Raw genomic sequence first — 13,370 nt, 5'->3', positions numbered from 1 at the left:
GAGCCTTTGAGCACACTTCGCAGCAAGCCACCTTCCGGTCGACTGGAGTTATATTTATAATATAATGGCATTAAGTACCATTGTTGGTGTGGTACGTCGTGCACAGAAGATGCCGATAAGAGCCGCTTTTTGGACACGTTCAAGCTTTTTAGCATGTGCAGCTTTTTCGAGCGCCCACTACCAGACGAATACACCATCGAACATTATTGGTTTGACTACGGTTTCGTAGTGCCAAAACACTAAATTTGATGAGAGTCTCCACTTTTTCCCTATAGGTCTTCTACAGCCTACCCTATAAGTCAACCGATGACTTCTTTACTCTTTCCTCAATATTTGGATCCCATGAAGGCTTTCTATCAAGGATAAGCCCTAGAAATTTCACCTTATATATATGAAAATTTAGTACAATAATCTGATATTGTGATTTGAAATCAAAAAACCGGATAGATTCTCAATCAGTACAAATGTCAAATATGGTTTTTTGAAACAATGTCAATTTAGTCATTTCAGTGGCGTCTCATGGCGACCTGGAATGCACTTATGTACATACTGTTCAAAAATACGGCAATTTCGTTATCGCTTCCAGATCATGCGATGCGGAGCCCGCTGGTTTCTATTTTGAATGTAAAGCGTCACTGATTCCTTGATTTGTTTCAGTTTGTATCGTTTCTTGGTTAAAATTAACAAAAGTTGTTGTTCACACAGGGTGGGTGCCATCAAATCAAAAAAACAAGTTTAATTTTTATGCTTTAATTTTTCGCTCTAAACAATTTTTCCTTTATTACTTTCATATAGCATTCATACAAATAATCATTATATTATTTAGTACGTTTTTTAGTAAACAGCTCAAATGATAGACTTAATACTATTTTGCTTTCAATGTATACATATGTATGTTTATATTATTACTAAATGAAATTTTCGCAAAACATTCTGCAATATCTTGAGTATAATTTTGCAAACATGCAACCAGTAATAAATTTTCAATATTACGCCCTATATGTATATATATATTTATGTACTATATTTAATTGTCAACTAATATATAAATTAGTATATGTTTATTATATATTAGCAATTTTTTTTTTGTTATCATTAACTTACTTATTAACTCCGTAGCAATTTCAGGCGGGGCAAAGAGGGTTGGCGCAATTTTATGCTTAAGCCACGAAGCTTACACAGATATACATACATACATATGTATTTATATATAATATTTTAACGATTTTGTAGCAATTCTTTTCATAACTACTTTTTATACAATATATATGGCAAGTATGTATATATATGAACAACTTTGGAATATATATATATATGTATACACACGCATATATATGTGTATGTGTATATTTCATGAACTACTAATATTTGGTAATTTTCTTTTTGTCTAATTTATGATTTTTTAATTCAATTTTGTTTATAACAATTTTAATTGGAATCGCATTGCATGATATGTATGTTAATATTTTTTGGAATCAACTCATTTAATCTAACCACTTTCTCTCACATATATTTATATATGTATTATTTTTCTCAAATACACTTAAGCATAATTTAAATTAAGATTTGATTTTGAATTTTGGTCTTCAATCAATCCAAATAGAGACTTTTAGGTATAGTTACCTAACCGTTAGTTACCTAATATGTATATAGCATAAGTTTTAGGTATTTATTCACTTTGCAAATTTTGTTTCAAAATTTAATTTTTATTTATTTATATTTACAGCTCTTATGGGTAATTTATTTACATTATATGTATATGCTTTCTATGTACCGTTTTTACAGAACTTGTTTTTAATTTCATTGAATTTTGTGCATACAGTCTTTCATATCATACAATCAGCGTATAATCGTTGCTTAATTCATTTGATGTGATGACTTAGATTATGGTTTATATATTCTGTACCTATATTAATAAAAACTAAAGAACATTTTTTATAAACTACCTAAATTATTTGTAAAAATTTGAAATTATTGTATTTTGAGAGAGAAACAAAAAAACCTTTCGTAACTTCGGCAGTTTGACACCTTCTTCTTTATACTCATAGAATGCTTGAGTACATATTTCCATACAAGGCCAACTCAAAATCCCTTAAATATGGTAAAAATCATAGTATGTTGAAACCCATTGGAAAAGGTAGATAAAGTAACGAAAATTAAAGGAAACACAAGAAAGAACGTTAACTTCGTTTGCACCGAAGCTATAATACTCTTTACAAATACAAAAAAATCTTTACAAGTAATTGATTTTGATCGGTGATTTAGTATGGCAGCTATATGCTATAGTGGTCCGATCTGAACAATTTGTCTGGAGATTTCATTATTGTCGTAGACAATAATTCGCGCCAAATTTAGTGATGATATCTCATCAAGTAAAAAAGTTTACCATACAAGCGCCAGATTCCGATCGCTCTGTTTGTATCGCAGCTATATGTTATAGTGGTCCGATATCGGTCGTTTCGGCAAGTGAACAGCTTCTTATTGAGAAAGGGTCGAGTGCAAAATTTCAGATCGATATCTTAAAAACTGAGTGACTGAATCGCATATATAAAAACAGGCGGACAGACAGACGGAAATGACTAAATCTATAGAAATATATCTTTTATAGAGTATGTGACGTTTGCTCTTGGGTGTTACAAGCATCGTGGCAAACTTAATATACGATTAGTTCCTGTTTAGGATATATAATATAGCGTGGTTTCAAACCTCATTTTCTCACCAAAGGCTAAGCGAAGGCGCTCACCTTTTCTACTATTGGCTTTACTTTTTGGTAATTTTTTGTAAATTTCGAAGTAAGCTCTTTAATTGTTCAACTGTTTTATTTCAAATGTAAAATCTTTTTGGCTAAGAAATAATTGTGAAAAAAATTAAGGTTATACTATCTTTAATGTTCAAGTAAAAATCATTTTTGTGTTTTGAAAGTTGAATAAGTCATAAGTTAATGAAGTAAATTAAGTAATTATCAGCCGATTGAGTGTTAAAGTATCACCTATTTTTGTTCAAAATTTGCATATAAACTGTTTTTTTTTAGTAAGACCAAGTAAAAATATTTAATACAAATTTAAAAATACACAACAATTTGCACTTGCCTATTGGCATATATAAAAGAGCAAATGTTTGTGGATATTTTTTGTGTCGCGCTTCTTATAAGACGTTGAAATCTCGCGAAGATCAGTTTAAGATCAGAACTGCATTTCTTTGAGTTATATGTTTAAATTTGATAATTTATCAACCGAGAAATTAGGAAAGGGTACTCATAATAGAATACTTAAAAATAAAAAATGTCAAATGCCAAGTAAAATAAGATGTCCGTTAATATCCAAGTTGATGAAGTAGGTTTTGTTCTAAACAAAATTAACCAGCGTAAACAGGCACTTTATTTTCAAATTAAATCGTGTCTAAATAATTTTACTTTTCCCATATATATCATAAGGTACTTTTGCAATAAATCTTTTATCTCTAAAGTAAATCTACCTACAAATTCAGGAGAATGATAGAATGATAATAATATGTATAATAAGATAATAAATTTCTGCTCTACAAAGAAGGTCTTAATAATTGTATACATACAGTACGCCTGTCGTATGAGCAACACAGAATATATAAATCACTTGAATGAATGTGCAGGCCATTTGATATATAAATTGAACTGTGCACATGTAAATAAATGATTTTAATTTTCTTGTAGAGAGGAAAATTTTATATGAGAATACCACATTCTTAAATTGTAGATTTGCCTGCTTAATGCAAAATATAAAAAATCCCATGTTATAAACGTGAAAAAAATATGCTTTATGCACCGTTTGAATTAAAAATAATAAGCTCGTTTACATTGAAACCTTTTTGTTTAGGGAAAAACGAAAACTTCAGAGCTAAAAACTCAACTTGGGAAATAACGGACACCCTAAAATAACGGTACATTTTTTTTGGAGATTTGGGTAAAAAAATATAAAATTCAAAGATAACGTACAAAAAATCAAATATATTTAATTTAATTTTTCTACTTCTAGCATATATATAAATATATACAGGTTGGTTGAAAAGTTGGTTGGTCTCACCTAGAAATAGCACTATTAGCTCGAAATATTTTTTTCTAAAGTTGATACACATGCAAATTTACAAATCGTTCTGTCAATTAATTCTTTGTTTACAAGCCATTTGAAGTTGACGTATTAGAGTATTTTTCAATATGGAAAAAATTTAATATCGCGCAGTGATTAGATTCTTAGTTTTGAAAGGTTTAGAAGCAAAGGAAAATTATGAACAATTTTTTGAAGTGCACCGTTGAACTTTGGGCTGGTGAATTTCGTGGTCGTACTAGACTTGAAGACGATCCACATAAAGGATGACCAAAAACCGCAACCACACCAGAAATCATTGAGCAATTTTATAATATTGTTAATGAAGGTCTAAGTTTGACTAAGCGTTAAATTGTTAGTGCCATAGACATCTCAGATAAACGATTCCTTCAAATTTTACTTGGATAATTAATTTTGGTTTGCAGCACAAAAAATCATTCTTCATCAAGACAATGCACCTGCACACAAAGTTGTTTTATTCACCAGATTTGGCTTCCAGCGACCACTATATCTTCAGAAGCCTGAAACAATTCCTCCGTGGAAAGCATTTTTTGTTGAATGAAGAAGTAATTACAGCCGTAGACGGGTATTTTGCAGAGCTTCCGGAAAATCATTATAGAGATGGCATAAAATTATTGGAGGATCATTGGAATAAATGTATTGAAGTTAAGTGAGATTATTTTGAGTAAAAAAAATTTATTTCGTACCAAAAACAGTAATTTTTCATTCCGAGCGCAGAAACTGTTCAACCAATCTGAATATTACACAAATATATATCGGCTTGCGTACATATTTTTGCATCAGGAAGCATTAATTTACATTTTCACTTTACATATAACTATGCTTATACTTATTATATATTAATAATTATTTACAAAAATTTCAATCTCAAAATTAATTAGTTCTAAACTAAACAATTTATATTATTTTCCAACATAATTTTTTTTTCAAATATGTGCCTTTTAAATTTCTATTTATTATATTTCTTTATAAGTTGTATATTCTTTACTTTGCATGATTTACCAATAAAACTAAAGAATTGCAATATATATACATTTGCTTAACATTGCTAACCTGCTTATGTGCTCTACAGTTTTAACTTGCAATATGGCAACCACTTAATACTCGCAACTTACACACTTGCACAAATTCATTGCAGCAATATTTACATACAAGCACATACAAATCATATTCACCAGCTTACAGTAAATCCTTTTAGCCTTAACAGTTACTCATACGTCAACGCAACCACAATGTCATCAGTGTATCAGTAGCTCTGCGCTCAGCAACTGTCAGACGTCAATCAGTACCGCAAATTTTCTGAACAGTAACAACATTGTGAACAACGCCATTGTTGTCACTGTCAATTTATGTTGTTGACAATGCGTTACAGCCGCAGCAGCTGAGTCGTAGAAACCATCATCCAATTCGTTGCCAAGCATCATATCTGGGTAGGAATAGAGAGAGAGAGAGGAAGAGAGAGAGAGAGAAAAATAAAAAATTGTTGTAGAAATATTAAGTAATATATTGTTGAGAGTTCGATTTAGTGAAAAAGTGATAGTTTCATGATATATGTAAATAAATAGGGTTGTGTGAGTGTGTGAAGAATTTACAAAGGTCAATGGCCTCGTATTTCGAAAAATTTTTTAATTAAACTTTTGAAAATATGAAAAAGGGATTATATACACTTGCAAGTAAACAAAAATGCATTTTTTCGTTTTTTTTATTAATAGACTATTTATTTATTAAATAGTAAAGATAATGTACATTTGGAGAATTTAAGAGGTTATATCCACTTGTAATTTTCAAAAATTAGAATGTACATGTATTTCTCCGAAAATTTCAAGCTCACCCGACAAATAGTTTCGGAGATATGACCGTATTAGTAAGGACGTCTTCGAGGGATAACAATCGAAAGTAGGCCCAAAACTTTAAATGCGTTTTTCTTGAAACGCTGTTTTCGGAGTCGATGAGGAAAATTTCTCCGAAATGCTGAACCGATCGGCTTGAAATTTTCACACGACATTCTTAAATATATTTTTCAGGTAATGATCGCGTAAATAAGATTTTTGACAATAATTTCGATTCGTTAAGCCACTTTGAATTGTAAATTTTCGCACAAAAAATAAATTTTTTTTTGGGAAGCCGTCATTTACACGAAAATCAAAATTTTCACTATTCCTTCGATCGTTACCTATATTCATCTATCATAATACTAAATTTCATTGATTTTTGGTTTCAGTTAATTTGACGCCAAAATATAACGTGCGCAACCCTATGATCAAAAAACCATTCTTTGGACAATAGTGGTCAATCTGTGCGATGTATTATTGAAATTCGGACACAATAAAGTAGGCGATCCTAATACTGTAACAACCAATCAGCCACAATGTTGGTTTCGTCGATTTCGTTCTAGTAATTTTGATATTAAAGATGCATCCCGCTCTGGTTCCGATCATCATCTAAACACTGTATTGATTGCCCAGGAGCTAAACATTGTCCAAAAAACCATTTTGAAACATTGGACTCGAAACAAAAGGAAGCTCGATGTATTAGTAACATAGAAGTCAACGCAAAACAAAGGATGTTTTTATGCATCCACGTTGTAGTCCTTCCCAGACATCAAGTGCTTATTACCAATTCCTGTCTATGACGAATTAATTTATTGGTGAAAAGTTCGCCACAGGAAAAATTTGCGTATATCAGCACACACCTTTATAATATTTAATCGGCTTATATATGTAGTTGTTGTACTTCTTTGAAAAGATTCCGCTTTTAAATTTACTTGAGCAGTCCTTACTAGCATAAGTTTAGCATTTTAAATATTACGACTTCAATTGTGATATTTGCTTTGACACAATAATATCAAACACATAAATGTTGCTTTTTCGGTGATGTAGATAAATATGAGTACAACTCGCTTTTCGTGAATCATTTATAGTCTAAATTACTATAAGTTTGCCAAACATATATTATTACGTCAATTTTTACATCAATTTTTTTTTGGAAATATTTCGAAAAAAAAATATATGAACTGCATCTATCTCTGTCAATTATGTTTTATTTAAAAAGCTTAACGGTCTCTTGTAACCCTATTCATGTGGCAAGCTTTCAATATAATATGTATATATGCAAAGGGTATTTTTTTTAGAGGTATAGAACTTTAAATTGCAATAAAACAACGATGGATTATTCGATTGACATGCATTTTATTTATCCGAAAGATAATATTGTGGCATTACATTTTAAATATGATTTCTGGCATATGACGACCGCCACGGCTGGCTCGGATGTAGTCCAATCTGGACGTCCAATTTTCGATGACTTCTTCCAACATTTGTAGCTGTATATAGACCAATGACTCTACATAACCCCACAGAAAGTAGTCTAGCGGTGTTAAATCACAAGATAAGGGTGGCCAATTCACAGGTTCAAAACCTGAAAAATCGATTGTGGCACTAACTGTGTGACATGTTGCGCCGTCTTGTTGGAACCACAGCTCCTGGACATCATTGTTGATCAATTCAGGAATGAAAAAGTTAGTAATCATGGCTCTATACCGATCACCATTGACTGTAACGTTCTGGCCATCATCGTTTTTGAAGAAGTACGGACCAATGATTCCAACAGCTCATAAAGCGCACCAAACAGTCAGTTTTTCTAGATGTAACGGTGTTTCGACATACACTTGAGGATTAGCTTCACTCCAAATGCGACAGTTTTGTTTGTTGACGAAGCCATGCAACCAGAAGTGCGCTTCATCGCATCATACGCTAAAATGAACGTAGTGCGCGATACGTATTCTGCACAGAACCATTCTTTTCGAAATAAAATTGCACTTTTTGCAAGCGTTGTTCAGGCTTGAGTCTATTCATTATGAATTGCTAAACCAAACTGAGAATAAATCACTTTACAGCTGTTAAATCGGTCGCCATCTTGAACAGTAATGCCTACTTAAAGCTCTGTACCTTATATGTACCTATGTACCTATATATAATATTAGGGTGGATCAAGAAATATGTTACTTTTTTCACTGCCGAAACTTCAACTCTGAAAAATTGCTTGGTAGACACCTCATAACAATTCTCGCCAAGTATGAGAATTTAAAATTAAAAGAAAGGTCTTCCGATTTTCAGTTTCCTAATTTTTCCTTATTATTGGAAAGGAAATTTCGTATCTCAGTATCTACTATTTGAAAAAAATATCTCGTCTTTTACATGTTCTTATATTTTCTCTAAAAATTGCTTTCACGCGATTTTTGCTTAAACCTCACCGTTCAAAGGTTATTAAAGTTATGGTATCAAAATAATTTTTATTAGCGAGTTATAAAATTCGTGAAAAAAAAACAGAAATATGCTGTAAAATAATTCAACTTTAAATTCAATTATTATAATAGCTTTAACAATTTTAACAGTCAGATTTAGGAAATAAATGGTTGGAAGTTTTTTTTTTTGAACCACTCTTACTTATAAGTATATATATATATATATATATATATCGGGTTTTACAATATTCTAATATGTTATGATATCTTTTTTTTTTTCATTGTATTCAATAAAGTTTACAATTATATTATGGAAAGATATACGAAAGAACAACGTTTACAAATTATTTAATTTTATTAACAAAATTGAAGTCATTCGGAAGTCAATATTGATGACATGCGACTTGATTTTGTGGAAAAAGTACTCAAAAGAACAGAACTTAAGTGTATTGATTGTACTTCAAATTAAATAAAAAAATATTTGAATTTCCTTAACAATTAGTGTGTTTTTGTTTTTTAGTCATATCACTCTTATTGGGAAAACATTTATGTAGGTAGTGTTGCCACAATATTTTTCTTTTTTATACCAACAAGTCAACAGAAAACTTTTGGCTTATAATGAACATTATATTGCATAACCGTCTATTTACCAAATGAGTATAAATACCACTCAAACCCCCCACAAAAAAAAAAAAATTCAACGTGGATTATTTACAAATCATTAAATGGTCGTACAAAATTGGTTCGGTAGGCGTAAAAGACAAACATTGTGGACGAAGAATGGAAAAGAAGTGAACATTTATTGATATACAATTAGAAAGTTTGTGGTATAACAGCCAACTCAACGGTACTTCAAGTTCGGTGGTTATATTTGTACTAGAATTTTTTTGGTGTTTTTGTAAGTTTTTCTTTTTTCTTTCCTGCTCGTTTAGTCGAATAATTGGGGAGAAGGCAAACTGCTGCTTTGCTCAGCTTATGTTTGAGAAAAGATTTTTGGTCAGAGCTTACCTTATATTTGTTGTAGGTAAATGTGTGTCTCAAGTGGCCGATAATTTTTGGAATACCTAGTCTCACTCGTACAAATAGGTAAAAATACGAAGCACACTCTCATATTTACACATACAAGTACATACATAAATACAAGGAAGCAAAGTAAGCGAAAAGTTCAACCGGGTATTATTTGCAAGTAGTATTTGCAAAGTGTGGTTAGAGTAAGTGAATGAATAAGTAAGTAAATAATCTTAATCTGCTCACCTTTTCGTTTGCCGGGATTTTCCATATCCACGCTGCCGCCGTCGGACGCCTTCGACTGGTGATAGAGTTCCGAGCTCTTGATGCGTTTTTTGTTGTTGCCTAAACGCCGTGTGGAATTGTGGTAAACGCGTTAAAGAAAAGTGTAAATGTTGTGAAAAATGACTAAATAAATTGCACTTTCGGTTGAGTAAGAAATGCTTTCAAAGCGTAAATTATACATTTCATATTTCGTATGCAAAGAAAGACGATTAGTGCGGGCGCACAGTGGGCTTATTTGTTGTATATGTGTGTTAGGTGGAAAATTTGAGAGCTTAAAATATTGGAGCACTGAGCGGTGGATTTAAATTTACAGCCGCTTAAGAAATTATTTTTATGAACAAGTGCTCAGTTTAGCTCTCAGTGGCCTAATTTCATCCACATTTATATATTTAACAAGCTATATAGACTTGTGAAATGCAAAAAACATTTATTTTTTGGCAATTATCAAATGATGTATATATATACGAGTATTTGGGAATATTCGTCGAAAATTTTAAATTAATCTGGTACAAAGTTTTCTATGAAACGCTGTTTTGGGAGACCGATCGTCTTCAAATTTTCACATAACCTTCTTAGAAATACTGCCCAGGTAATATAAAGAAATTATTTATTAAATATTGATATAATTTTGGGTTTTTTATTTTGCTAATATATCTATTTATTTAGTTTTTGGATTTGAGATCATTTTAAGCCGAAAAATCTTCTTTATCGCCTGACGCTTTTTTCAGCGGTCCTTAAATAAATTGCCTCTTCCAAAAAGAAAAAAAAACGAAGTAGTGGATATAATTCTTTAATGAGTGTCTTAATAATTTAAATCCGTTCCTTTGTACTACACATTTCTTTGAAAGCGAAGTTATATCGCATATATTTTGTTTTAAGTTTGGATCAAAACCTCTGTTAGTTAGGCAACCTTATCTCTACAGATAACCTATATAGGTAAGTAGAAGTCTGTTCAGCTTAGTATCACACATCTACAAATCTCCTGAATATATAATTTGGCATCCAACCTGGCATCCCTAAAAGCTGCTGTCCTATACTCTTCGGATGATTAACTAGTCGACAGACTATACGAGAAGCAGTAAGCTTATCTTATTCATATTATAATCGTACTTAAAAAACAAATTCAAGTTTACCATACAAGTACTAAATTTTGATCAATCATTTTGTACGGCAGTTATATCTTATAATGGTCCGATATCGCCTATTCTGACAAGTGAGCAGTGTCTTGGAAAGAAAAGAATACGTAAAAATTTCAGAAAGATATCTCAAAAATTGAGGGACTTGTTCGCGTATATATAGAGAGATTTAGATAAATTGACGAATTTAATGATCATTTATATAATACATATGGTACTTTATTGGACTCCGACGTTTCTTTCTGTGTGTTGTAGACTAAATATGGTACTAGGGTATAAATATAGATCAAAATTTAAGATTTATTTCACCGAATTTTGAAATACGCAGTAATCACATCTTAAATACATATTCTTTTCCTATTATCTATATAGGTATTTTATTTTATATCGCCTTTGCTGTTCTAGTCTTTCTTATGACTACATCTACAAAAAATTAATCTTACGACAGAAATTTCGATTTCAAACGGAACTACTGCTACAGAACAATTGAAATTATGACAAAAAATATTTTCGTAGCGCTAATTTATTGCAAACGTTACTTTTATTAAGACGATTAACTCAAAAGATTAAGCAAAAAGTTCCCAAAAATATTCGTCTTGAGGTTTATCAAGAAGATGCTGAACCTTTTGTAGCACCACTCATTGTTTGAACAATACAAAAGCAGCAATTTTATTCACTAAATTAAGCCGCTCGTGGCCTAAATGTTCACTCCGAGGAACGCAGCAAGAGTTCATTGAATGTTCATTAAAATAAACCATGGTTTCCGACGAATACATGTATAAGTATATATATATATTTTCATCATAATTTGATTAAAAGTAATCCTTTATTTGCGGACATTAATTGAGTTGTATTAAGATCATTGATATAGTGTTAATACTCCAAGTAGTATTTAATAAGACGATATATATAATTTTTTCTGACATTATTTGAAGAACTAGGTTTTATATGATAACTTTGCTAAGTGCTTGTTTAAAAGAAAAGGTCAAAATAAAACCTTTGTTATTTCCGTATTACGTACTTTGTGCTTCCAAGTGGGACCCAAGTAAGCACCACTCAACAACTAGGTGGATTTGTTGCAATTCCTAAGCTTCTTTCTTATACCCAAGTGGTACAATTTTTCCTAGATTAGAATTTCGCTGTTCCAACTAAACCAGCTGAAGTTTGTGTATACGCAAAGGTAATGCTAATGCTTTATCATGGTTTGCACATGTTCGAAATTTTGCCGATTCAACTTTGCCAAGTCTCTGAAGTTGAGGTCTCAAAGGTCATATGACTAACGGTTTTCATTTCTAAAAGTACCATATTATTTTTGTGATACGAGCTGTATTTGTGGTTGTTTATGACATAAGGTCTTCCTTTAACGTCTTTTGCTTCAAGCAGAGATATATATTATTGATTATCTTAAGGTGTTTGCCTTCTCGACCTCAACGGGGCAGGTAAATACAATAAGCTGACAATCTTTTTTTCTTCTATTTCTCGATGGGTACATGAGTGTTGCTTTATATACTTTACAATTACTAGTTTGGGTTATGAGGGTAAAGAGATATCCGGTCTTGAGTGACTGTTAGGCAATACTTATCTACAGGATGGCGCACGAATCGTGCTACAAAAAGAAACCGTATTAACTTTTTTTCTGTGTGAGTAATCGACTTACTTTTTTTTTATTTGGCAGATTACTATCTTAGTTTTTTTTAAAACAAATGCTTTTGATTGGATAGTGCAGCGATACCATGCCTTGCAGTCTGTCATGTCCGTTCAAAGGAGATTCAGCCAGGATTTCCCACTAGTAGATAGACCGTTATGAGGTTGGTAACTTTTCGTGAGCCACACTGTACTCTAGAAAAATTTGCTATGGAGTGTCTTACTTTTGAGTTGGCATAGATTTGGCTGAATGAATCTTTCAAAACTCTGCTTAATTTGAAGTAGTAGTCCAGCTGATGGTATCTGCAGCTCTCAACTTAATCTCAAAATATTATTTGTTATCTTTTTCTACACACTGTGCATAACTGTCGAACTATGATTCATTGTGTCTTCACCTTTCACCTTGCGCTTACGATATTTACTCAAAACTGAGAGCTCTGTCGTTGTTTGCACTACACGCCTGCCTGGTGGCGATTAAATTTGCCCGCCTGAGGATTTGTTTGAAGCCGAAAATAAATAATTTATTTGCTTCGCACTTTTTAAGGCAACGAATATTTTTTTTCTCTTACACACACATATATATATACATATATTCTCTTGTACAGCACGTGCACAATGTCACAAAAGCCGACCGAAATGTAAGGGGCGTCTAGTCTGCACGTACAGGCATTGCCACCGCTTCAGCTGTGAGAGTGCACCAAACTTTAGTTATGGTGCTTAAGCCACATACATATTCATAAAGAAATATGCGAAGAAAAAAGTTTTAAAAAATTATGCCGAGTGGCTATTACTGCTTGCCTCGGCGTCAGCGTTGAATGGCGTCTACAATGCGGAATAGACATTGAAGTGCGCCGATTTGTATTTGCATATTCTTACCGCACTAACAAACACACATATATGTCGATATGTACACACACCCACACACATATACAGAAGGCATATAAAGCACTCACT

General features: G+C 31.9%; 1 protein-coding gene across 2 annotated transcripts in view; it reads right to left on the bottom strand.

The window, feature by feature from the left end:
• Positions 1 to 3,333: 3,333 nt before the first annotated feature.
• Positions 3,334 to 13,370, bottom strand: part of DIP-eta (Dpr-interacting protein eta) — an 82,955-nt gene continuing 72,918 nt past the window's right edge. For both annotated transcript variants that reach the window (XM_070106969.1, XM_070106970.1), the window contains exons 10-11: positions 9,598 to 9,696; positions 3,334 to 5,526 (exon numbers count right to left, since the gene is read on the bottom strand). In XM_070106969.1, the coding sequence (XP_069963070.1) occupies positions 5,372 to 5,526; positions 9,598 to 9,696 (254 nt within the window). In that variant the 3' untranslated portion in view covers positions 3,334 to 5,371. The remainder of the gene's footprint in view (positions 5,527 to 9,597; positions 9,697 to 13,370) is intronic.

This window comes from Bactrocera oleae, chromosome 3 (genome assembly GCF_042242935.1).
Source record: "Bactrocera oleae isolate idBacOlea1 chromosome 3, idBacOlea1, whole genome shotgun sequence".
In the NCBI taxonomy this organism is placed as follows: domain Eukaryota; kingdom Metazoa; phylum Arthropoda; class Insecta; order Diptera; family Tephritidae; genus Bactrocera; species Bactrocera oleae.
The sequence above is the reverse complement of the archived record's forward strand: the minus strand, read 5'-3'. Positions and strand labels throughout refer to the sequence as shown.